The sequence below is a fragment of the Aythya marila genome (genome assembly GCF_965140915.1).
Source record: "Aythya marila genome assembly, chromosome: 3".
Classification (NCBI taxonomy): Eukaryota; Metazoa; Chordata; class Aves; order Anseriformes; family Anatidae; genus Aythya; species Aythya marila.
Genome location: NC_139044.1, coordinates 6333987 through 6360663, shown reverse-complemented (window position 1 = coordinate 6360663; position 26677 = coordinate 6333987). Strand labels below are relative to the sequence as shown.

Below are 26677 nucleotides of genomic sequence, written 5' to 3'. Positions count from 1 at the left end.
GATGACATTCCTTCTGCAAGGAGAGAAACCTTCTCGGAAGCCATAAAGTGTTAAATTTTTGAAATCTTTTTCCAGTAGCCTTTCATATATCTTACTTATTTAAACTCACTTTGATGGTATTGGAAACACATTTGCAGGTAAATTACATACATAGTCCTTTTATTGGATATTGATTGTACTGCCTTGCATTCCAAGGCAGACTTAATTCAACAATTCCCTAATTAGTTAAAGTCATAACCTATGTCTTGTATTCATTTACCATTAATTAAACCTTAGCTGTTTATTACACTGCAGTCCAAATCCAATAGCAGACCCACAGAGCCATGGAAAAGGGAATGGGAGGTCAATATCGAAAATATATGGTGCAAAGTCCCACTGATGGCTGCATTGTTCACAATCAATATGGTCAATGCAACACAACTTTCTTAGTTGCTATGTCAGCAAGACAAAAAGTCAATTCTAATGTTATGGTAGTGAAAAAATGGTGATTATTGAAAAACTTTGACTCTTGCTATGAAACAGTGTTTTTGTTAACTTTTCTTTCCCTTACTCCCCCCTCTCCACCCCAAGATCCTCTAAAACAAAAGGAATGGTTTGCTGTTGCCAGTTTGGCTCGGATCATAGTGTCACAAGTGATAACTGTAGAAATTTGTGCTTGTTAATAGCTGCTGAACTGTTACCTTAAACTAATACTTTCTAACGAGTTTTAGTTGGCACAAACAACTGTATATTATTGCTTTTTCTATTAAAAGGACCATTGACCATGTAATGTAGAGGGTCTTGATAATTTGCCGGCGCTGTTAAAACCTGCAATCGTTTAACTCTGGTCATTAGGAAAAATGAAATAAGACTGTCAAGTATTTGCTGCTAAGACAATTGCATGATTTCACCTGCAAAAAAACATTCAGTGGTGAAGAGGGCATCTGTTCCAGCCTCTTGTAGCCCACCGAAGCATCCCGTGCATTTTCTGGAGTTCTGACAGTGGCTTATTGTCCTGGTAGTGAGGGATGTGGCTAGGTGCTAGCGTTTTATGTGGGCACTGTCTGAAGAATAGGTGGAGGCTGGAGACTTTGGGATTCAGCAGTCGGATGGTTACAGTAGCTAGCTTGTCTAGCAGACAGGTGTCTGTTGAGAAATCTATGATTATAAGCCAGGTAATTCTTTTTATTTGAAAAAATAGGAAAATTTAACAGACGTGGGAGACAAAGAGTGTGCACATTCAACTGTAAGTTAAGCTTTTCTCTTTAGTAAGCTGCGGGGTTAGATTCCCCCCTCAAGTAGCTACAGCCATGGTGAAATTGCTGCAAGTTAAAGGACTCCAGAACACAAAATATTCAGCAAAGTAGCTGCCAGGAGGGGGGTTTCCCCCATCTTACACTTGAAAAATTTATGCTTGCTAATAGCTGCAAACAGAATATCTGCAGATTTTTCTGTTGTTCCTGTCAGAAAAGCCTGCAGAACACAATTTCAGATCTGGTATGTTGCAGAGAATCCAAACTGTGCATGTTGAATGCCTCAGCTCTGACTTTGTAACAGCCTGAATCCATTAAGGTCAAATTACCAGTTTCTCATTTGCAGCAGGTCTCTCAACATCCCGGGGAAAATCTGCATCTGCAGTGACTTCTGTCAGAGATTACACGGGCCCAGATGGCAAAATACAGTGACTGGTTTCCCACATCTCATCTCTTGTGAGCTTCAGAGTTGCAGAGATGTTTTAGGATGCTAAAAATCTTCCAACAGTTTTGTAAGGGCTTCTCAACAATCTCCTGTACTCCTGACTTGTGACTGAGTCTCAGCACAGTCTCCAGTACAAAGTGAGACGAGGTGCTCTTTTGAAGTGTTTGAAGACTGCATCACTGTTGGCAAACTACAGCCACGTAGGCAACCTTAATTCAAATTTGTTACCCAAATTTTCAGCATGGAATATTATTTATTTTAATGCTCTTGGAATAGAGTTCAAATTTTTTTAAATGTTATTTTATATAAATGAGATCCTTTCCAGGGGGCGTTTTCCTGAGTTTATGCAGCAACATAAATATGTCTCAAACCTCAAAACCCCTATACAGTACCAGTTCTGTATTGAGCTAGACAAATGAGAACATTTTGACTTGCTCTGGTTTTCCTGGTAAAGTAGCTACCTGAATATACACAAGGATTTGTGGTACATGCTGAAACTTAAAATTATGAATTTGTTGCCTACAAAAGTGCCTCTTGGCAATGCTTGAGTATGATAACCTCCTTGCATAACGCCAATCAAACGCAACCACTTCTCACTGATTTAAATCAAAACGAGTTTCCGTGGCTGAATCGAGAGATTAACCCAGCTGCATTCGTGTCTGTTCCCCAAGCTCGCCGTGGAGCTCGTTGGTTGTAGTTTTGCAGTCCACCGAGACCCAGAAAGTTTCACTTTTGGGTCTGTGCTCATCTGACAGCCTCCAGTGAGGGTCGAGGGGGATGTGAATTGCATCTGCAGCCAGGGCAGCTTGGTGTGGGCTGCTGGGGCTGCTGGCTGGGTGGGAGCCGAAGGGGTCCCACGAGCTGGGAGAGGCTGGGAGCAGCTGCCCTGCCGTGTCCTGGCTCTTTGTGCTGGCTCGTCCTTTGTGTTGCAAGCTTTGCACAGCTCACACATGCCCCGTGTCAGGGCACCTGTTTGCAGGTGTTCACCGCGACCTCGGTTACATCCTGCCCGTACCCATGGTTCATTTTGTGCCAGGCCAGGGCCCAGGCTGGGGCTTTGCCATCCCACACCATCAGCTCTCCGTGTTCAGTGGCTGGGTCTCTTCGCAAACGTGTGGCCAGTAAGTGGCACCAAATAAGGCATCATTCTACAGGGTTTTTTAGGTTAAAACCATTTTTAGCTTGATGCAAATTCCTTACGGTGCAACTGCATTGTTAGTTTTCACACAGTATTTTAGCGTATTCATTGTATTCATTTTTAAAGACCATACTGTATAAACAGTATTACATTTTTGTTTGTTGATTGATAATTAAAGAGAATTATATCTGCACCCAATGTACATTTAAAAAATTGTTACATAGTTAGTGTTAAAATGTAATATTTGGATCAATGCCTCTTATGGATTTTTGTAGATTTTCTACTCACTGAGGCATGCAGTCAATACCTAATTTCTCTGGAGATATACTGCGCTTAACATATTGAGTTTTTTTTTTTTAAATACTCTAGTCCTGTGCATTGAGTGTGTAAGACCAGTTTTAATTTGCTATCATTGATGAGCATAAAAGTATGAACTGTCTATGAATACCCTCCTGCATATATCTGTTTGCCGTAGATTTCGGGATAACTCTGCCCGTCCTTTTAACAAATGTTTCACAGTAACTATTAGTAGTTCTGCCATCTCTTGAGTTGGGTAGGGCGCCTACCAAAATCCTTGCAGGACTGATACTGACATCTAAAATAGCAAAAGCTGCTTCAGACAGCAGGAGTGCCTTCTGACAGGCTTAAGGATAAGCAGAGCATCTGAAGAAGTTTGCCTCAGTAAGGGCTACTTTGGTGGTTGGCAAATACGTTTTCTCTGAGTGGCTCTCATTGAGACAAAGGTGTCTCAGTGTATTTTCATGTCCTGCCTCGGGGCAGGCAGCTGCAGCTATCTGTGATGCCACATTTTAGCCAGTTCTTTGTGCCCTTCACATGGGGTTATTGCAGCACACGTGCCTCAAGGTCCCCCCAGATGCTCGTGTGCTGTGTTTGTTCGGGGTGTGCAGGCATCGGGCTGATCGAGGAGCAAGCCCGGCGGTTCTTGCTCTCCTTTTCCCACTGGTCTGGCAGAACTGTTGATACTAACACAGCCCAGCGCTTGTCCATTTTCACTTTTCTTTTACATTCAAGGGATGACTGGAATACCTGCAGGCTTCATTTTGTGAGGAAGGATGTGCAGGAATATAAACACCTCTGCCTGGAAACAAATTCTTTCTGAGCCTGCATGGCTTCTAGGGAACTTCAGCTCTAAGTGGCTCTGGATCAAGAGGTTTATTTGGCGCCTGTCCATGTACAGTTAGGAGTCAGAGGGAGCCTGCTGCATTTTTTTGTCGGTCAAATGAATTATTGATTTGCTGCAATTTGGTATGTGCTTCCTGAAGACTGTGTGCAGGACAAACTGTAAATCCAAAAATAAAAGGAAAATATAACTGGTCTGGTGAAAAATGGGTGAAACTTTGCAGTGTAAAATAAATAAAAAGATGTTTTAGTTTCTGAATGTTGGATTGGAAATGTGTCTGCAGCAGAAGAGGGAGCAGAAGGTCATTCTAAGTGAAAGAAGAGTCAGGCTTTAGCAAGGAGAAGAGAAAAGATTGAATAGGTTCTTGAAACCACCTCTGCAAGCTTATCTGTCCTGCCAAGAATGGCCAGAAGTAGCAAAAATAAGATGAGCATCACTGTTTCCAGCACAGCTGATGAGCGTGGCTTGGAATTGGCTGTTTTCTTTAGTTTGGGTTTCTCATGCTCTACACCAGGAATTCAAATAGTTAGTGAACCTCACGGCTGCTTGCCAGCCCCTCACCTGTGTGATATATTTTTTCCACACAGATGTAAAGAAGGAGTAAAGCTTCCCGTCCCCAGCCCCTGCCATGCGTTCTCCTTAGTGCAGCCTTGGGACCTCTTCCATCTGACCAGGTAGCCCACCTCTTGCCACCAGCATTTTGTCTCCCTCTCAGACCTGATGGTGAAGTTCCCAACATCTTCCCACTACGTAAACTTCTAAATCCCTGAGTCAGGACCCCAGCCCTCTTCAGCACCTCCCATCTCACCAGTCCTACTTTTTAATCCGCTCCCTGCCTGTGTGTAGAGGAGGATCCTGCCCACGCTCTCTTCTTGCAGCTGCAGCAGAGCATTACGGACACCAGCAGTGCACGAGGAGCTAGGAGGCTCTGCAGTGAGGTCCTGTGCTCGTGAGCTCAGACGCGGCAGGGCAGAGCAGGCGTGTTGCTGCATCCGTGGCTCCCGAGGCGAGTTAAGCATCCCGAGGCCGGGGCTGCTGGCCAGCTGTGCTCCAGCTACAAGAGGACGTGAACCCTCAGGACTGCCAGGCTGATTTTGGCCCCTCTGACCACCCATGGTGGGCCAAGAGCTTCAGGAGCTCCTGCCAGCACTGCAGCACGCTTCGTGCCGGTCAGCCATCCAAGCAGCTGAGCGTGTAGCTGCGGGATTCGGGTTTGGGACAGGGACCAAAGGCACAGAGGAAGTTGCTCATTGCCATGCCCCAGGTTGAGTTATCTGGAAGGGTTGTAGTCCAATTGTGGCAGCGCTGTGTTTGCACTGGATTTATTTTTCTTTCCAGCGTTGCATGGTGGTGGTTGCTGTCGGGGAGTGCTTGAACAAAGCGCCAAGCTGACGGTGCAGAACTGAACATGAGGCAAGGAGGGACTGCTCCCGGCCCCCGCTGGCTCGCTCCCTATAGAATGGCCTGCAGGCATAAAAACTCATTTAACTTCTTTCTTTTACTGTATTTACCTAACCTTTTTCCTGTAGCTATCCACTCAATTCAGTAATTCACTGTACTGCTGCAACGAACTCCGCGAGACTGGCCGGGATGCTGGGGAAGCGTTACCTCGGTATTACGTCTTCTGGGCTCCTCTTTCCACCTGCCACTCATACTGGAACTGATTTTTGGCAAATCTTGTGTTTGTCTGTTTTTATCTTCTCACCTTCAAGTTAAAAAAATAAATAAATGGTACCACGCGCAGTTCATTTATTAAAACGTTATGATGAGACATTTTTTAACATAATTATATTTCTCCATGGTCATGTTAATGCTCCTTTCCTTTATGGGCATTTGGATTAATGGCTCTGCTATAAGTTATATTTGTTCGTGATTTAATATGAATTTGTGTGCTGTAATGCCAGTGGGAATTGGAGATTCCACTGCATGCAGACACAATGCAAGCAACTAAAACGATCCTTTTTACAAAAAGCTCCCAATCTAAAGAAACAGTAATGGTGAAAGTAAAATGTAACAGTGCTAATTAAAATAATAGAAAAAACATTTCATCTTCTGTTCATTAGCCTCCTAGATCTCTACAAAAGGCTTGACAAAGTTATCTAAATAAGGGCCATGGAGGAAAACTCCCATTTTACATGGGTTTAAGATGAGTTTTTTGGGAGCAGTGTAGCACTGAGAGCATAGCGTGGCTGCTGTGGTATCATTTATGTTCTATTTTGAAATAGTAATCTGAATTTATATTAGGGCTCAGATAGCTGCCAAATCCAGCATACGAAGATACACAATATATTTTCTTCTCAGGGTGAATTGCTTCAGTTACGTTATTCTGAGTTATTGTTCAGCCCTGTGCCTGCATGTTGAGTATATGTTTGTAGTGTGTATAAAACTTTTTATGGCCTGACTCTGATTTCATTGACGTGGTTGTTAATTCATTAACTTCAGTGGAGTTGTTCCTGATTTATTCTGGCAGGAGTGAGGACAGAATCTGGCCTTAAATCTTCAAATTAAAAAGTTAAACTATAAAATATTGTGAAATAAAATACTGCCAACATGTTCCTGTTAAGTAGTATTTCAGATGAGACTAAAATAATAATAATAAAAAATCTTAGTTAATAGAAAACCAGAAATCAAGTATATATACAGAAAGAAAAAACTACAGATTTTTAGTCTACAGTGAAATAACATAATTTGATTTAAATATAATTTTGAATATATGCTCTTGTAATGGTGCCAAGTTATCAAGCAAAATTGTTGTATTTTTGCCTGGCTATTGCATTTAAAAATGAAGCCAGATTCACATCTCTCAGTTGATGTTTACCAAGGGTTCTTGTAATCTCCAATTATATTAGCAGATTTGTTTTTCAAGTAAACGTATAGTTGAAATTTATAGATCAGTGCTTTATTTGGGTGAAAATCTAATTATTCCATCGGTTATAGATCATATTAGTTCATTAAAATTAGCTGTTTGAATACCTTTTTTTTTTTTTATAACTAGAATCAAAATGATTTAAAAAGTTGAGGAAGTTAGCATCTCTAGTACTGAGCTGGGAAAGAAGCAGAGAGAAAGAATAAGCTTGTACAACCAAGCAATCAAATGCTGACATTTTCATGTGGATCTATGAAAAACACATGTAAAAGTCTTTATGCAGTAACACTTGCAGTGACCTGGGAGATAAAGTGATACGGGAATTTACCATCTCTCTGTAAAACATTTCCCCTTTTATTTTCGAGTGATGTATGGCTCAGTTACACGTGTGTGTGTATTTTTTTCAGCTGAGTGCCGTGGCTTTAGGAACGTATTGGCGAAGGTTTACTTGCACCCATCTCCCCGTTGGTGGTCGCTTTGCTCTAGCATTATCTGGGGAAGGGCTGGAAGATCTGGATGGGAGGAAGATGGCAATTAGTCGTGGCCAAACTCTGACTGGGAAGTAAACTTTATTCTCTGGGGACTGCTTTGTCAGAAAACCTTAGGTTAGCTCCTGAAGCCTAATTGACTTAGCATTATTTACAGATTTATATCAATTAGTCCCTCAGTGGACAGCAGTGTCCTATTGTAATTCTGACAGTTTTTCTCAGAAGGCCACTTTACGTAGCCCATCTTACGCAAGCAGGTGCCAGAAAAGCACCGAGTGAAAATTAGAGGATCTGCAATCAAAAATGCTAGCTTATATGGTTCTAATCTGGAATTGCCATAATGGAAAAAGGAGTTGTGAACACATGTGTATGAATGGACTTGTTCCACGGTTAACAGGAGATTTATGGCGGAAGAAATCACTACAGAACAGCAAGTGGTAGAGATTGCGTTTTTATTTTAATACGAGAGCCAAGTCTTGCATTAGGACATTGTTGAATCTAGTGCAGAAAATAAACGACCCCCGAGGGACAGTGTAGCATTCTGTTAGATTGAAGGGCCTTTAATAATCCCATGGTCTAATAGCAGTTCAGATAGAGAATGCATGAGAACTTATCTTCTGCTTTCACAATAATGCGTGTACGGTAACAAGAAACAGTTATGATGTGTTGGCACCATAGCTTTTAGCAGATGACTTTTTAAATTAAAAGATAAGTTTGCTGAGTGACTTTCTGGAATTTATTTAATGAAGGCCCATAAAATATGATATCTGTTTACAACTGGATTAGCAGCGCTGTGCTCAACTACCAGTCTTTACTCTAGGCAAGAAGTGTGGAGCAAATCTGAAATCTTCTTTCATTCCTGGAAAGTTCAAACTCATTTTGGAAAAGCATAAATTTAACTTCTACATCTGTCTGTCTTTAGTCTTGATAAACAGTTTGTGTTTTTGCAGGTTCCGTGTTGTCTTGTCCTGCAAACCATAGGCTGTAAGTCAGATGTGTACAGAAACATTGCAAAAAATCCTCCTTGTTCAAATTTTTCAAGTTTGGCTTCCTCTGACTAGCAGTAAGCAACAGCAAATGTGTTAGTATCACATTTTTTTCCCTTTCCCTTGGAAAAGTCAATATATAGATTAACTTCAGTTACTTATTTTTCTGCACAGGAGATGTTTGTGGATGGGGCTAATTTTTGATTGAATTATATCTACTATATTTTTATTCTGTAGTTAATAGATGTGTTTGGGGTGTGCGGGGTGAGAGTAAGTTCTTCCTGAAATATCTTCCTTTTTAGAAACAGGTAGTGGCAAGTTTACCCAGGACTTGCTAAACCATAAGTGTATTTGAGCCTGGGCTACAGCTCTCTCTAAACAAACAGTTCACAGTACTTGTAAGCAGACAACTTTGGTGTGTAAACGTACACTAGATGGCAGTTTTGTCATATCTTCCAAGTTCAAATAGCTCTGTAGGAGAACAGGAAAGGCCATCAGTGTTTAGTCTGCACTCACGGGGTCCCTGCATGACCAATGTGGACCCCATGGACTTCCTGGAACATGTGTTAGCAATTTAGCAGCAGACATTTATTTCTTTGTTTTACTGCTTGGCTCTTTGAGAAAGTGTTGGTACTCAGTTATGGGCTGTCTGGATCATGTCAGAGGCCATGGGGATCAAGTCCATGTGACAGGCCAGACTGAGGAAGGATGAAGTTGGAGGAGGTGAGGAAAGTGACCCTTACTTCAACAGCAACAAGTCACTGCCTGTCTGTGGACTGTGGCCAAAAGCCTGGGCGTTTTAGGCCTAATACAGCTGAACAAACAAAACACTTTGCCCATTTGGCTTTTTCATATTTCATCGACAGTAGTTCAATCAACGTCTTTTCTGTTTCCTAAGAAGAGGTTCTTATTATTCATCTTTTTTTTTTTTTTCCTCCCCCTTTCTGTTTTAGCCCCATCCAGACGAGGTGACCTTGAAATCCTTGGCTACTGCATGCTGCAATGGTTATGTGGGAAACTACCCTGGGAGCAGAACCTGAAGGACCCCGTGGCTGTCCAGACTGCGAAAACAAAGTAAAACTAAACCCACACGTACACACGCATGTACCACCCCAGAGCCCTACAACATCCTCATCACTTAAAACAGGTCTGAAAAGGACAATTTACATCCTGTAGAGTATCACCTTACAAGAGAGCTAAAACAATTTTCCTGAACAGGGAGGTGTAAGAAGCAGTTAAAGACGTGAACTCCATGTGCATGTAGACCCTCTCGCACATTTTTACGTTGTACTGCTGCGGAGATACGAAACTCAGCTGCAGAGTTCAGTCATTTTGTCTGCCAGGTATTTTTTCAATGCTCTTTTTAAAGCACACATCTGTGAACAAGTGCGTGCCTTACTGCACATGCGGAAGGATGTTGTAGGTTTCCGCTGAAGTTCTTGGGTGCTTTGTAGAGACTGTGGTACAAAAATCTCTTGGAAGTTTTCTTTCAGATGTGTATTGAATATATTTAACTTGCTATTTGATACCTGGTTTTTAGATGTTTTTGTGTAGGTTTTTAATGTTATACAAGCCTACTGATGTTACAAACATTTAAATACCAAAATACTAAAGAATTTGCTTAAAATCTTTTCTTTTTCCCAGCATGACTCGTTAGAGCTTACTAAAGCAACAGAGTGTATTAGTGTTTTCTTTCACTGCTTTCACAGTCGGGACTTGAGAGAGTTAATTGTATGTGGTACAGCATTGCCTGTAGAAGGCTATACAGAAGAGTAGTTATCCATAAATGTAACATCACAATTGGAGAAGGCAGCAAACTTTTAAGTAGGGCAAGTCACAACAGAGGTACACAATAGGGATAGCTGATCCACAGAAATCAATCTGCAAATTCAGTGTGGCATCAGCTCTCAACAGAGAAAAAGGTTAGCCTGCAGACTGTGGATAATACAGATTGCATCTGTAAATGTTGACATCGTATGTTATGTTTAATATTTCTCCTTTAGAACTTCTGATCATTACACAACCCCCTGCAAGGTAACACTTATACAATTCAATGTTAAATCAATTTAATCAATCAAGCTGCTTCGCTAATTCTTCCTGTGCAATTAACCCTTCAATTGCTTGCATTCTCAGGATGCCAGGCAAACGTTCTTAGGAGGAAATGTACAGAAAATGATAGATTAGATTTAGCAGTAACATCCTTTTAGTTTAATGAATCAAGTTCCTTGGTATCAGGTAATGTTCCCCTTTAACTTACCTATTTCTGAGTGCCTGTGCTGTTTTTAAAGGCTGGAAATAGTCATCACTGTGTAGGTGTTTACCTGATCACTTCTAAGTACGTGACCAGCACAGGCAGATCACTTCTGAGCACACCAGCCCTTTGCTGTGAGTCTGTGTGATTGGGATGAAGACAGGGCTAGGCCTGGAAGGGTGATGAATTTGGAAAGCAGGAGTCAGAGCAGGACCTCAAATTCTGCTGTCCACTGGTGGTCTCATCCCTTCCTAACAGGCTCTTAAGTCTTTGCTGCCAGTACCTGGGGTGATGAGGCCGCTGTGCATGGGTAAGAGGGTATTTAAGGACTCCTGGTGTACTTGAGATAAGAAATGTTCGTGCCACAATTGGAGGGGAGTCTCCATTTGAATTAGAATTTAAGCTAAATAAAAGGAAAATGTGTACATTTAAATATATAATTCCCCCAAATTGAAAAACCTCCTTCTGGTATTAAAGAACAGCTCCTGGTGAGACTAAAGGTCCATCTAGCCTTGGATCCTGGTTTGAAAGATTGTCAGGAGTGCAAGGTCTTAAGAATAAGAAAAGGAACTAAAGTACTTTTTTAATGAACTGTGTAATTTTTTCCTTGAGATTACTTGTGTTTATTGCATAGGAAAACAAAGTGACTGCAGTGTGGAGATGTGCATTCCAAGGAGCTGTACATTAAATAATCCCATTCCTCTTTCCGTTTGCTACAAAATGCCAAGCCTACAGAGATAGCTTCACGGGGTGGGACTCACAGGCCTGACCTTGGCAGCATCCCTTCGTTACCACAGAAGCAGGTCTCAGACCAAGGCGTGCCTGGTGGATTCCATCCTTCAGGGGTGTGTTGGCAGAGCTTGGCTGAAGTTCGGGTCTCAGGGAAGCTGTTGCATGCCAAACCAATTAATTTGAAATGCCTGGCTGACCAGATTATGGAACTGAAGATTATTAGCCTATGTACCCCAATTTATGCATTTCAGAATGTATCCTGTTCCTTGTTGGTGGACCTTTATGACTCCTTAAAACAAAACAAAACAAAACAAAGGATCCTTTAACAGCATCAGCAGCTAGGCTGCACTAATAGATTTCACTCAGAGCAAGAGGGCTGGTGTATTTGCAGGCTCCTCCAGGTGCTAGGAAATTGGGGTGCGTGCCTGCTCAAAGATAAGAGCTGGTATTACTTCACCTATCTTTTAGGGTGTGATTCATTCTGAGCTCCAATTCTCTTTGCTATCTGTTTTTGGATAGGAATTAGATCTATGCCCCTGCATTTTATTTTATTTTATTTTATTTTATTTTATTTTATTTGCACAGGACTCACAGAGGTTTATCCTCCCTCTCCCTCTCTCTGTCCCTGCCTTGCCTGCTTGTAATTTTGACAGCCATCACCCAGCTGCCAGTGAGCCTATATGGCAGAAAGAATCTGATGTTAAATTACTACTAGGCAGACCAGAACTGCTTCTTAAATTTCAAAACACAAATATTAATCATTAAGCTGAAATCAGAACAAGCTATTTCAGCTCAAAGGAATTTCTTTTCTCTCTCTAGAAAGCTTAAAACATCTATGAAGGAAAACTTAATGTTAAAAGTGCAGTCGTAGCTGCAGGCCAGGTCTTGCTGAAATCAGCAGTCTCTAAAGAGTTAAAAATATAGCTGGTAAGGGGAGATCTTGTTTTAAAAGCAGAACTGTGAATCATTAGCTATCCTGGAGGTCCACTCCCTTTGGAATTGAGACTTGCTGTCTACCTAAATCCCAAATGAAGAATCACCTGCTCCAAAACCACATTAAATTGTTGCACTCTCATGTTGTTTCAGACTTATGGATGAGCTCCCAGATTCAGTGATGGAATGGAATTCTTCTGGAAGCAGCTGTAGTAAGTGTGCTTACAGTGTCTACCATATAGCTTTTCAGTCTGTTACAAAAAAGACTTAAATGTCTTACTCTATTTGGGAGAAGCAGAAGAAAAATAAAAGTAACAGAAATTTAACCAACTCTTGAATTTCAATTATTAAACTTCATTGCTATGCTTTGCACCTTTAGGCAGATGTGTTCAGATGAGTCACGCAGTGCTACCAGTCTCTGATCTGGGGACAAACTGAGAGTATCCGAGTCAGTAGCACCTGACTTTCCTATCGTGCAGCTCAGTTCTGTCTAACCTAGAAATCAAACTCGGGGCTCAGCTTCTCCTTTCCTTTCTTGCTCCCAAAGTCCTTTGATGTCCTGTCCACATCCTTACTCTCCTCCACTAAGCTTCCCTCTCTTTCCTCTGTCTTCCTGTGTTTACTTGCTGAGCCAGTTCAATTCGGAGGAGAAGGTAGCTGTGACTTCTTTCCTGCACATGGAAGAGACCAGGGTGAGGTTTCCACTATTAGCAACTTTTTACGAGGTTCGGATATGTCCCTTGCCAAATCCAGGAATACAAGGTTTGATAACGAGCATTAAAAGCTGAGGGACGAGGGAATTAGTAAAGAAATCTCTACAATGCTCAAAGATATGTTCTGTATTAAATAGGGTATTAAGATAACAAATAGTACAAAATATATGTAATTCGTGAATGGAGGCGTTTGGAGCAGTTTTCCTTTATCCTGTTTGTGTAAAATCTGGCACTACAGTGGAAGTTCTGTGGATCCATGTATGTCCAGCATAAGAATTCAGCCTGCTGTATCTGTATTTAGCTGATAACAGGGTAGTTATGTAATACTCACTGTTAGATTGTATGTCAGGCTCATTAATTTAGGGTGTAATTTAATTGGACTAACAATTCTGACTTCAGTGGAAGTGGATCGTGCCCTTCATGTACAAGCTTATTATACTTTAAGCATTTTTAACCTGAAGGCTTGTTTACTGCAGGGACAAAAAGTAAATTTCTGGATGAGTTGAACGCTGGTCACTCTACAATAAATGATTCTTGATGCTTAATGATACTTAGTGATTAAGGATACTTAATGCTTTTATTGCAGGAACTTCTGTTGCTGCTTTCCTGCATTGTCCCATAAGCAAGTACTAAGCAGATAATACAGGCACTGCGGGCTAAATTTTCAGCCCTCGTGAGTGGCAGTGCAAAAATCATAATCAATCTCATCTGTGATGCATGCGATAGAGTGACTTAGAAGATCTCAGCCACATGAAATCCAGGGTGTCAGGAACCAGTACCTGTCCTACAGCAGAAGGAACTGTCTACAAAAGTTTTATCGCGTAGTATTTTGAGTTTGAAAAAGCAAATGAAGGCATGGTTTGTCTTGTATGTCTCTTCAGTGAAATACACAAGTAGTCCAGGGAAAACCCCTTTTTGTTTAGGGAAAACAGCACATTTCCTTCAAAGGTCAGGATCTATTTAGGTTTATTTACTTATTTTCATAACATTTCTGTATTTGAATGATTGGAATGCAGGGCACATTACATAAAATATATTCACGATGTACATACATATTTAGTAAATGTTTACTTCTGGGATTTTACCAGATGCTAATATCTGGTGAAGCACTTCAGTTTTAGGATACACTTGGGTCTTCAACTGAAATAAAAGTTTGACAACCCGCACACCCCACACCCCCCCCATGTTTTCCTAATAGCATTATTTCTGCACATTCAGTGGTTTCCTTGTTTCTAGAACCACTCAATAGTGATAGCAAAATAATGCTGCTGTTAGACTGTATTAGTATGTAAACAAAACCACTATTTGTCAGAGTATTAGAAGTAAAAACAAAATTCTCCTATTCTCCAAAGTATTCTAAGAATAATATCTATGCAGATTAAAACAGAGTTGTTGAGAGTATTTAATATTTAAAGTGGTATTACGATCCTTCATATAGAAACTGCTTCTGTTTTATACAGAACTGTCCAGTATTTGTCAATGAAGTGTTTTGATTAATTATGTTTGGATAACTTTCAGTACCACACAAATTACTGCATATGCATAACAAGAGATAGCACTTAAGGGTTAGCTTGTTTATCCAAGTCTATCTTTTCCTTTTCTCATCTTGTAAAGACAAGATACTGTCAGCTCTGTTTTGAGTGTTGTCTTCAGCTGAAATTTTGTCATCTTGTTTGGCAGCATAGGATTGGCATCCATTTTGGAATTAAATTCTTTTGAAGTTCTAGGTCTACACCAAGTGAAATTTACATTTAAAATACACTCCACAGGTGAACTATCCAAGTTCTTGGCATGTGTTTATGACTTAGCTTATGATGAAAAGCCGAAGTATGAAGTGCTCAAGAAAATCTTGCTGGATGGATTAGAGTCAAGTGGAACTCGCTACGATGGCCCTCTGGAATTTTCCACTGCAGGATGCAGACGAAATCGTACTGCTGAAGCGTCAAAAGTAAGAGAGTTCTGGGATTATTTCCGAAATTGTTGCCTTTTCTTTTGTAGAAGAGGAAGTAGTTTAATATTGCAAAATGAGACTGACACAGCATTTCTTTTTGCCTTAAATACATCGTGTTTGTTAATTCCTGTTTCCCCTGGCTTTGCTAAAAAGTGGGATGTCAACCCTTAAGGAGGAAGAACTGTCATGAGTCCTTTTGACCTACGGCCTCTCACTTCAAAGTAGTAGGTCTGTGGAGAATGATTTACTTTCAGGATAATGGGGAAGTCAAGGACTTTGTTCACCAACATCTTGAAGAAAAGCCTGAATGCCAGTTTTTTCCTTCTTTCCAGATTAAAAGCAAAGTTACCTTTATTAGTGAAAGCATTTAATTCATTTTCTTACTTTCAAGCTGTTCTTTGTCATTTGCTTTTATACTCCTGCAGCCACTAATGTGAAGGAGGTATTATTCTGGGATTTAACTGCGTTGTTGGTATGCAGTGATACACTAACGTGGAATTTGAAAACTGACAGCTATCGTGTTATGTTTTCCTTTTGTACCTTTAAGTCTGAAGCTACATGGTTACTAACACCGTGTTTTAATAAGTGGAGATTGAGGTAATTAGCAGTCTTACTGGACTTGCTGTGAAATGTCAGTCCCGGCATACCTCTGCCTTGAAACTACCCGTATGCAAAAGCCCCATTTCTGTCTCCGATGCGTGTGCAATAAGGCAGGGTCAGGGTACCATTCATTTTTAATATTTCTGGTGAACTTTGGACCATCACAAGTATACGTGAGCCAAGAATGCAGGATGCAAACTAATGTGACTGATAGGCTGCGAGATGAATGGTGATTCAAGTATCAGTGCACAGATGGTTCTGATTTGCTGAGTTTTGTAGCTGCTGCAACTGAAGACATAAAATATCCTTCTAGTCATAAATTAGCTCTTTGGAAGCAAAACCTTGGCACCAGAGCTTTACAACCTTCAATTAGTAGGGAAAGAAGTATTTGAATGACTGTGGTATTGACATCTGTAGGCCTGCATAGTAATCATTCCTAATAGAAGAGAATATCTGTTTGAGGGGGTTTTGCATGGCTAATTAACCACCAGTGAGAATATGTAATTTTTTCATGATCTCCTGATTGTCACCTTTCTCTCATGATACAATTACATTTTATTGTAGCAAGTGCCTCACAAACCAATTGTCAGCACTATTTACGTATTACGGAAGGCAGGACAAAAGTTCATGTTTAATAAAAAGGCACTGGGTTTTGATCTTGGTAATTACAGATACTTATTTTAGCAATTTTATTGACTTTTCTGTTTTTACCACTTTTGTCTTTTAACGAAACCAAAAGCTATTTCCATGACAGAATTTCCCTTGCTGTGATGGTGACCATGTTGTCCTCACTAATTTGAGATGATTTTTTTTTCTCCAGTTTGTACTGTTTTCTGAAGTTAATTGAAATATCAGGTATCTGATAACTGATCTCCAGTGGATCTGGTTGGATCTCTGGTGCACATATCTTTGATTCCTTAGGGCTGGATACTGGATAGTAAAACTGTTTTCTTCTCATTGCCTGGTCTAAGACTTGTTCAGCATGGTGGCATAAAAGATAAAACCTCTGGACTGTAAAAGCTGCTGTAGCACGTACTGTTTGCAAGTGCACAACCCTACTGAAAAATCCACGACTGTGGAGTGTCACTTCCTGGCACTCTGGTGCTGTAGGCTTAAGCAGAATTGTTTCTTGTGGCCAGCAAGACTTGGGAGAGAGTCTGCATATTGCTAGATCTTGACACCTATCATCACATTTTCAGAGAACTTTTTATGTTGACTGTTGTACTTTTTGGAATAATAAGAATTCTGGTGCTGTTCCAGTGACCACCTATTCTTTTTCCTCGAGTATGTTTCTTCAGCCAGCTGTGCTGCTTACATGGAAAAGCTTCCCCTAACAGTCACTGCAAAACAGCTGTAGAAAGGAAATTTTTAGGGTTATTCAAAGGACTTAAAGGGCACTTAAATACGAGTAGAGAGAGCAGGTAACTGAACTTTCTCTAAATTTATTGCTATTTTGAGAAAATCCAATATTCAATCTGTAGCTATTGACTTTGGAGAGTATTCAAGGCCTGGTGCACTTTGGTGCTACAGTCCTGACAGTGTTCGATGGCAGGCGGGCACTTCCCACTGCAGCTCCTTGTGACGCTGTCTGCAGTTATTCCAGTTCTGACTCCTTTCATCTCACACTTCTGCATTCTCTTTCCACCTCTCCTTTTTTTTCACCAGATATTCCTCCTATTAAAAAGGCAACCTAAAAATAGGGGGAGTTGCTACAAACCAACCCCTGGCTCCTCACTTCTTGCTTATGAGCAGAATCAGACTGTAGACAACCTGTCTGATTCCGCTTGTACCTGTTTGGTGCAGGAAAGAGGTGATCTTAGGTTAATCCGCTTTTGAGGACCAGTAAACACCCGTAAGTACCAGCAAGAAGATCCTGTAACACCAGCTTTCCTTGAAGGTGATGTGAGGACTTGCTACAGAATTGAATTTTAAGATGTAGCTCCTGTATAGTACATCAAATTTGTCTTAGAGTGACATAAAAGGTGTAACAGTGGCCACATACTAGCACTTTATTTCAGTTACATATCAAAAAGATGATAAAATATTAATTAGGTTAATTCTCAAACTTCCTTACCACAGTTTTTGGCACTGGATAAATATTCTCAGCTTTCTCACCTACAGTGAAAGTGCTAGGATCAGGGCCAAATGAAGTATGGTAAGGCCAGCTGACTAGTTGCTAGATCCCGTAAATTTCATATTAAAAAAAATAATTACAATACTGACTTGTCACTTTACTAGTAATGGACGATGGTAATTTTTAAGCATACAATAAATATTAAGAAGTGCTATAAGTCCTCTTTTGAAAGCGATTTTGTAATTTAAAGTATGTGTATGTTGTAGAGATAGCAGGGTTAGCTGTCAACAAGATCAGCAGTTCTTACACGATGCAGTATGATGCCACGATGCAGGGAAAACAGCTTGGGCACCCAAACCCAGCTAACTGTCAGTGTGGCTCTGAGCCTTGCCTATGTAATTCCCTTTCTCAGGGCTCTGGACAGTGTTATGTGCTGAGGTAGACTGACTGAAACTAGCTTGAGTTGGCATTCAGAACAGATACACCTTTCTGTTTCTAAACATTAATAATTTTCACAGAATAGAACTATGGATTTTTTTCTCAAAAGGTTTTTTGGATTCAGCTCTATGAAGTGCCTACTGGCACTTTCAATGCTATTTGGGTTGTGCAATTTCTATCTCCTACATGTATTTAATTTGCAGTAAGAAAAAGAAGCCTATTATTTCTTTTCTAGCTGCTATATTGAGATACAGCTGCTGCACACAGGACCATATGCAAACATTACAGTTACAGAGTTATTAGCGTGCCAGAAGTACCAAAGGCATGTGGCATACAGCCTGTGTTTTGGCTACATTTGTCTTCCAAGTTACAAAAGCCAAAAACAGACATCATTTGATACCCAGTGCTTAGAGCAGCACTATGAAAAACTTGCATTAACTCAAGCAACTATTTACTGTGTATTCCCAATTACATTTCAGAAGACTGTAGAATATAAGACTTCACTCTTAAATTAGATTACCTGGGCCAAAAGACTTATTGATTATCTTTTAGACAGTTTTGCATTTGACTCAATCCAGTGATATGAAATGCATTCAGCTCTACTTAATAATACAAACAGTGACTTATTGGCCTCATTCCCAATAAAGGTTATTAATGAATATTTTGAAATGTATAGCTCAAGTTTATTTTGTACTTCCCAAAATACAGCATAGCTCTAACTTTGTACTGCTTGGAAAAGACATTTATTGATAACTAAAATGCTGAAAACAATTCTTCTGAGAAAGATATAAGCTTATTCTCATTCTGTGTTCTCAGGACTGAAGTGAAGTTAGAACGGTTTTCTTTTTAAAATACGGAGATATTTTTTACTAAACAAAATTGCTGTCTGTTCATCAACAGGTTTGCTTACCAAAGCCTGTGCCAAAACCAGTTCAACAGAAGCAAAAAAAGATGGAAGGGAACGAATACATGCGCCCAAACAAGGCCTGTACTGCGGTAACAGGCAGACGACTCCCAGATGAAGAAAAGCCAAGTAACTTACACCGAATGCTTCCCCAACCAGAGCCTCAGCAGGTGAGGATTTTGGCATGGCTGTAAATGCATGGTATCTTCTGGGAGTTCGTGTGCTCTTAGCTCAGTGTCCAGCTCCTGGGAAGGGCAGAGGAAAAGAGTGCTTGAGAAAAGCCAAGCATTAAGTCCCAGACCAGCAGAAGCTGGCATATGCTTAATGGCTTGTATTATTTGAAGCATTTGGAAGCTTCTTATGTAGCCCAGGTAGTAAGTGCAGTCAAGACGCTATCCTTACCTGTTTCCAACCTTCAAATATCAGAGTGGTACCTGTAAAAATGGTAAATCCTGCTGATTTTTTTTTTCAGCATACAAAATTACTGTCTGTCCATCAGCAGGTTCACCTACCAAAGCCTTCACGGAAACCAGTGCAAAAGAAGCAAATCAAGATGAAAGAGGAAGACTCCAACTATCCAAGCAGGCCCCAAGCTCCACGCAGGCAATTCCAGGCTGAGGAGAAGCCAATTAAATTGAACAGCACAATTCAGGAGCCTGACCCAGAAAAGGTGAGTTTTTTGGTTTTACCTTTGAAGAGGTGTGGCATGTGGAGAAAGAAGGTTGAGCTTTATTAAAATAGAGTTTAAAAAACAAAGAAACAAAACCAGCAGCACACACAAACCCGAAACTAAGTGTATGCAAACTTGATGTTTGCCACAAGCACTAGAAGTTTGTGTGTGGTTGCTTGGTCACACAGCTGTTAAATTAACATTTGTTTATTTTTTTTCTATAGCTTTGTAGTAAAGCACTGGAACAGTGTGCATGCCCAACAGATACAAGTGTTGGGAAACAATCTCTTTTTTTTTTTGTCCCTGTTTTTTTCTTGATAGAAACTTTTAGTAGTTACGTTTTCTACATAGTAGAAAACTTAATAGCAGTCTTAAGTTCCTGAATTCTGACTTTTTAATCTGAGGATTTTAGAAGCTAACTGACTCACTTCAAATATTATTAGTAACTACTGCATAAAAGTATTGAATGGGTTTCTACAGAATGAAAAATATTAATCAAGGTTTTAGTAAAAACTAGTGCAAAATAAGGTACATCTTAATGAACATACTGTGCTCCTTTGTTTTCTACAGAGCTTATCTTAGCAAATTCAGCTGTTTGTTTCTTTCCTATAGAGAAAATAAACTGTTAAATGAAGACAAGTTCTAATAAGCACAAAAATGCAACTTTTGATACAGCTTTATTATTAATACAAAATTCTTTGCTTCAAGCAGTCTGCTGATCACTGCCTGGAGACTCCGGTACAAGTTAGGAGAGTGAAGCAGAAAAAGCACAGCTGTACCTGAGAGCATCAGGCAGTAAAGTGGTGAGCAGAACAATTTCTGGAGATGTCTTGGCTAGTAGCAAGGTAGTCAGATTCTGAAAAGTCTCTGGAGTTTTGACACAGTACCGTTGTTTCTGTGAAGATATTCTGAGTGCTGCTTCATGGTTCTTAAGTATAAAATTTTTAAAAATATTAAGGAAAAAAGGTGGCATTTCCTCCTGTATAATTTGTTTAAAAGCTACTTTTACTCCTTAAGATAGGTGTAGATGCAGAAAGAGAGGCACATTTGGCTTTACAGCATTACATAGGGTAAAAAAAAAAAAGAGCTGGTGTCCTTGTAACTTCTGTTCATTTGAACAGCAGGCACACCACATGGATTGTAGCTCTTCACACTGGAGTGTAACGTGGGGATTTGTGTTTCCCTCTTTATGGGAAGAAGAAAAAATACATTTTGCAGAAATTGAACTGATCACAGGTCTTGCATATTAGATTATTATTTGCATTTTGGTTTAGCCTTTCTAAAAGCAAATCCACTGTTCCAGTATGATTAATAATGCTTCATCTATGTAGAATAGTTCTGTAGTTAAAATGGATGTCCTATAACATTTAAGAGACTGAAATGAAAAACTGGAGATGGGAAAAAAAGGGGCAGGATTGACAGTCTCGTATTGCAGACCTCCTCTTAATTTCTTTCATGTAATTTTGGGGATTGGTACAGGAAAACTGTATTTTATAGTTGTAAAGTTATGAAAATTCAGGAGGATACTTCATGCACAAAAGGGAAAAAAACTAATGGCTAATGTAGGAGCTGAAGTAATGAGTGTCTGTCGAGTGTTCTCCAGAGAGCAAATCCCAGCAGTTTTGATAGGCACCCACCTGGAGGAGTTAACTGCAGGGACCTTGCTGTGGCCTAGACGCTTGGATGGGATGGCCACCCTGCTCTTAATAGTAGTAGATGGTGCAGGTAAAGGTCTGAATACAGAACTTGGAGGGAAAGTTGTTTCTCCCTGTTTTATCTTTTAAGGGAAGTACATTCAGTAAAACATCAGATAGCTGCTCGGATAATAACAAGAAGATGAGAAAGATGGAGTGGGTTTGCTTTGTAAGATGCTGCTGAAAAGCCCTTACAGTTTAGGTATAAACAATAAGGAGAAACAGTTCTGTGCCACAAGGGGAACACCTGAATGAGAGGAGTAGGACAAAAAGAGTAGGATGCTTGTGAGAGACAGGACATCTGGCAAACTGGGAAAGAGAGAATGTGAAAGACAAGTAGTGTCTAGAAAAGAATACAGAAACAACAAAAACCAGAGAAGAAAAAACTTATGAGCTAGTGTTATGTCAGACACCATAGTATCTGTCTATCAGAGGGTGCCCATTTTTTCACGTCTGTCATTAATCTGAAAGAGGAATAAGGCAGCTGATAATGAAGACAGGAAATCTCTAATAGAAAAATACAAATTAGATTACAAATGTTCACCAACAAAGCTATATTGCTATAGTTGAAATTAAGCAGGATGTATTCACAAAAAATAATATATTGTGAGTGAGATCATGGAGAGGAAACCAAAGGTAGACATTTTTCAGACACAGTGGAAAATAAAGGTAAAATTTAAAGTTCTGGATTCGTGACAGAACAAATAGTAGTGTTTATGGATTTATTTCAAAGATAAAAATCAAAACGGTAAGCTAAAGATACCATTGCTTCCGTAGACCTAAAAATCCAACCACCCTATCCAACTGCAGCAGAGAACATGCTAATAGGATATTTATGCCATCTATCATAAATCAGGAGAAGTGTAGCTTCACTATAAAATGCAAAAAGTTACACAAGTTGAAACAGCAAATCAAATTTCAGAGTATTGGCTGGGTTTCCAGTCTTTATTAATAAGAACACTGTAAAGACTTTTAATATATTAACATTTTTGGGAAAATAAATATAGAAGATTTTCAGCTGTTAATTTAATTAAGAGAGAGTCTCTCTCTTTAAATGGTGTTTAACCATACTTAATGTTATACACTTAATATACATCTGCAAATCCAAGAGTTAAGAGTTTGTCAGAATTGCATTGCTTTCTTCAGAATAATTTAAATACCCAGATCTTTGGCATCTTTTTTTTTTTTTTTTTTTCCCTTATCTGATTCACATCTCATTCATTCAAATACCAAGGTTGTATTTTTTTTTTTTTTCCTGCAGAAAGACACAGGAAGAGAATTACCACCACTCTACCCCCAAGCAACATTCTCAGAATTCAGAAAGAACAACCAATATCAGCTGTTTACTACAGATCATCCAGTATCATTGCAAGAACCTGGTCTTTCTATATCAACTATATTTAGAATTGCATTTACTGACGAAAGATACCACTACAGTATAGCTATACTTGCGCTTCTGTTTCTAATATGGCTTTCTTTGTCTTTTACTTGATGTAACTGTTTCATTGTCTTCTGTTTAAGTGCAGCAGTATTCCCATCATGCTGTTTTTCTCAAAGTTTCTTCATGGAAGATTTCAGTGTCAGGGGCTTGGAAAATAGATTTTTAAAATAATAACGTAAATACATCTTTTAAAAGCAAGTTACCCTAAACTTTCAAAATCTGCACTGAATAGAGTTCCATATGCACTAAACTATTTTTGGGATGTTTTGTACTATGAATGTTGGGATTCATTTTTTTGGAAATTAATTTTTTGCTACAGCAACATTAAAAGAAGTATCATTAAAGATAACAGCGTAGTATTTGATTATTATAAAACTAGTATGTTGCTAAAGTACTTGTTATCATAAAATCTTTTCTCTGTTTCCAAAGATCTTTAGTTAAATACCAATGCGTTAACTGCATGGAAGTCTAAACTATTCTCTCTTTACCCCACTGAGTAAAGGGAAGATAAAAGCTGCAAAATGTATTTTACAAAAGCCTTTTTACAATGGCTTGATTTTATCAAAGCTAGCATACATCTCTTAATTCAGTCACTCATTTTCACCGGATTTCCTTACCTTGTTACAATATGGACATTCACCAAAGATGACGTTAAAACTCTGTCTGCTCGATGGAAGACCTTGTAGCCACTGTAACACAAGTAAGTGAATTAAAATTCACGTTTCTTTCATATCAAATTTAAGAACTGTCTATTAGCACAGGATTTTGCAAATAGAGTTCATTTTATATACATCTGACCTGGTGCATGCCAAGCCAGTCTGTATAACCATAAAGCAGGGCAGGTTCCCTTCCACAGCGAGGTTTTTGTTTGTTTGTTTGTTTGTTTGTTTTATGATTTTGGATTAGAACACAAGAGAAAGCACAGTGGCTTTTCTAGCAATCCTTATGGGATTTTGCTTCATCTGAAACTTGAGGTGTGAAATGCTTATTTTTTAGGATCTGTCAGTGTGTTAACAAACAAGCTTGTTCCATTAATTACCTCATACAGGCAAGCCTGATGAAAAGGTTGTCCACATCGGGGATCATCACATACTTGATCTGGAGTAGTGCCATCAAGTCGATAGGCATAGCAGATTCCACAGTCCTTAGTAAAATCCTTAAAACACACATGTTAGTTTACAGTAGAACGGAAAGGAAGAACCAGGGATGGAACACAGAGAAACATTTTCATCTATCTGGCTCTGGGTTTGCATTTTTTGTTATTTAGAATCACTAAACATGTTTACAACATTATGGTCTTAACTGCTAGAGTAGTTGCTGGACATACAAGACTGCTTGGATATATTTTATCTTCTCCCTGCATTACATCTAGTTTGACAAGTGTTTTCATGCTCTTGGGCCTTACCATTTCTTTTTCATCAAACACAATTTGTATTTGGGCTTTAGACACAAAACCTTGCAGTCAGATATTACTTTAAAAATGTCACGAGTGAAAGCCAAGCTAGTAATCCAGTGTTACAGCATTGTCAAAAATTAATTCCAAGTTTGTTTGAAATGCACCAGTATTTGGATGGCCTCTTGTCCCCTCTAAGCAGCTCTACCTAATTAGAACTTAAGTCATCAACATCCATAACAGAATGTTTGGATTTTTCCACATCTCATTAGCTACTCTGGAACTTCCTCTTTCCCTTTTAATAGTGAAGCCTGTTATTAATCGCCTTACTGCTATGAAGGCCACAGGAAAGTGTGCACCTCTAATCAAAGGTTAACAAGCTCTGACAATTGTTGCTTGAAGTTCAGAAGTCCTTATGACAATATATTAATCCAATTACCTCTCTTCTAAGTCTCTTATTTTTGCTGGCAGTTATAAAATGACCATTTAAATTTTACTTACTCAGAAATAACAACTGTTCATTAACAAAAAGCAACTTACGCTTTCTTCTAGCACTGCACGAGATGGAAAATCAATTTCTAAGACGTCTTTCAAGTTCTGTAATAAACTGATTTTGGGGTCCCTGCAAATGGGAGAGAGGGAGAAAAAAGTCAGCACTAAGAACAGCAAACACCATTTTAGTTTTAAACCTGTATTACTAAAGATGCTTACCACAAGTGCATGTTGTTGTTCAGCTTAGTTCTCAAAGGGTTAACCACTACAAAAAATGTACATAAATAATTATAGTATCTTTAGGATCCTCTTCTGTCCCCTGCCAAATTCTACCTCATGTTTCAGCACTGAAGGGCAAGGTGTATTTTGTTGTTGGCTTTTTTTTTTTAATTACTCGAGACACCTAAGTCAATGATTGCCCTTAGTTTTAAAAATTCTGTATACTAGCCTTTAAAATATCATACTATTGAAGATATTATTTATTTCCCCGTAAGAAGTTGGCAAAAAACTGTGGGAAGTAGAATAAAAGATAAATATGTTCACATAATACTAGGACATATGTAGTAGATTCTTTTATAAAGAAAATTATATTAAAATATAAACATGGTTGGGTAATCATCTGTAGGATAAAGATTTCCCTGTGAATTGTGTTAGGAAAGCACTTGAGAAAAGCATCACTCAGTGCAAAGCAGCATGCCAGGTATTTAGGCTGTTAAAAAAACAGACAGCATCTACTGTGTAAAATTCTCCTATGCACATAGCCTAATTCCTAGCTCCGCTTAAGCAGAGTTTACCCCAGGAGCCCGGAATAGCTTGCACTAGTATCTGCACACCAGAGATCAGATTCTAAAAGTGAAATGAACAGCGTGTGTCTGCTGGCTTACCATGATCTGCTCCAAGAAAATAACACTCGGGGAGCATGTTTGGATGCCTGGGATCTACTTCTATGGTCACTGAAATGTTGTTCCCTAAAATGAGAGAAAGCAATTCATATGTGAAGCTTTTCTTTGCAATCAACTACTTAAAAATTGAAACATTAACTATTTTAGAAAAGTTTTAAATTAGTTATTTCAGGCTTTTTTTTTTTCATTACTACAAATAATTAAGAAGTTGGTAGGTATCCAAATTAATTGTACAAAACATCAGTATAAAGTTTTTCTATTTAAATTTCAGTGGACTATAATTAAAAATATCAACTTACTGAAAAAATATAAGACTAGTTTTAACACTTAGAGTTTTATTTTTGAATAATGAAATTAAATTAATGTTATAATCAATTTGAAGTATTAGTGATGTTTTAAAGGTAATAGAGATGTAAATGTTATTAATTCCTCATCATCTTTTATAGTCAAAAAGACAAGAGCAAAGCCAGTATTAAGGAGTTTAAGCAGTAAATTCAATGTAGTAAATCTCTCCACCTCACTCTTTACCTAACCCACCTTCCTAGCTTTTCTGCCTTTGGACTTCCTTCTAATTCTCCTTTCACTCTTCCTGGACAGGATCCATCTAATATAGTAAGTCTGTCTAAATGCTGGAATTTGTGAATGAGACAAGGGCTTCTTTTAAGCTCTATTTTTACAAATACTAATTTCCTAGAGGTGTCACAAAAGTCATCATTTTTTCTAGCTAGGTGCTCATAAGTTGCAGATACACAATATTTTCCTGCAGAATTTTTCCTTTATATTGAACACCATAAAGTTGTAACAATTTTCTAAGCAGGCTCTGTATTCTAATAGAATGTGGGTTTTTTGTTTGTTTTTAAATAACACAACTCTTAACTTTGTATTTAAGTCCTACTTTTAGTTTACGTAACCTGATTAGATAAGCAGAGCAAATAACAGCCCGAGTTTTACTTCTAAAACCCATGTGATTCCTTCAAATCTTTTTGTACCTATTGCAATTCTTCTTGTTGTAGCACTCCGTGTGGGATTTTCTGGCTCAAGCACCCATGTCTTTCCATCAATTTCATCCATGGCATCCCAGAATTCTTTCAGTGATTCTAACGCTGCCAGGAACTGATTATGGATGTCTATTAAGGAGTTCTATGAAAAGAAGAAATTTAAACATACTATATAGTTTCTACCTATGGATATAC

At 39.0% G+C, this 26677-nt stretch overlaps 2 protein-coding genes across 7 annotated transcripts in view; one reads left to right on the top strand and one right to left on the bottom strand.

The window, feature by feature from the left end:
- VRK2 (VRK serine/threonine kinase 2) overlaps positions 1-23167 on the top strand; it is a 46902-nt gene extending 23735 nt beyond the window's left edge. The window contains exons 8-14 of one of the 4 annotated variants that reach the window (XM_082756736.1): positions 9250-9370; positions 12366-12424; positions 14695-14873; positions 18889-19062; positions 19392-19562; positions 20274-20365; positions 22518-22656. In XM_082756736.1, the coding sequence (XP_082612862.1) occupies positions 9250-9370; positions 12366-12424; positions 14695-14873; positions 18889-19062; positions 19392-19562; positions 20274-20345 (776 nt within the window). In that variant the 3' untranslated portion in view covers positions 20346-20365; positions 22518-22656. Of the gene's footprint in view, positions 1-9249; positions 9371-12365; positions 12425-14694; positions 14874-18888; positions 19063-19391; positions 19563-20270; positions 20366-22517 lie in introns of all 4 variants that reach the window. The other 3 variants (XM_082756735.1, XM_082756734.1, XM_082756733.1) reach the window with 3 other exon arrangements.
- Positions 22711-26677, bottom strand: part of FANCL (FA complementation group L) — a 29061-nt gene continuing 25094 nt past the window's right edge. For all 3 annotated transcript variants that reach the window (XM_082756738.1, XM_082756739.1, XM_082756737.1), the window contains exons 8-14: positions 26474-26624; positions 25467-25550; positions 24802-24847; positions 24631-24712; positions 23737-23853; positions 23315-23386; positions 22711-22843 (exon numbers count right to left, since the gene is read on the bottom strand). In XM_082756738.1, coding sequence (XP_082612864.1) covers positions 22808-22843; positions 23315-23386; positions 23737-23853; positions 24631-24712; positions 24802-24847; positions 25467-25550; positions 26474-26624 — 588 coding nt within the window. In that variant the 3' untranslated portion in view covers positions 22711-22807. The remainder of the gene's footprint in view (positions 22844-23314; positions 23387-23736; positions 23854-24630; positions 24713-24801; positions 24848-25466; positions 25551-26473; positions 26625-26677) is intronic.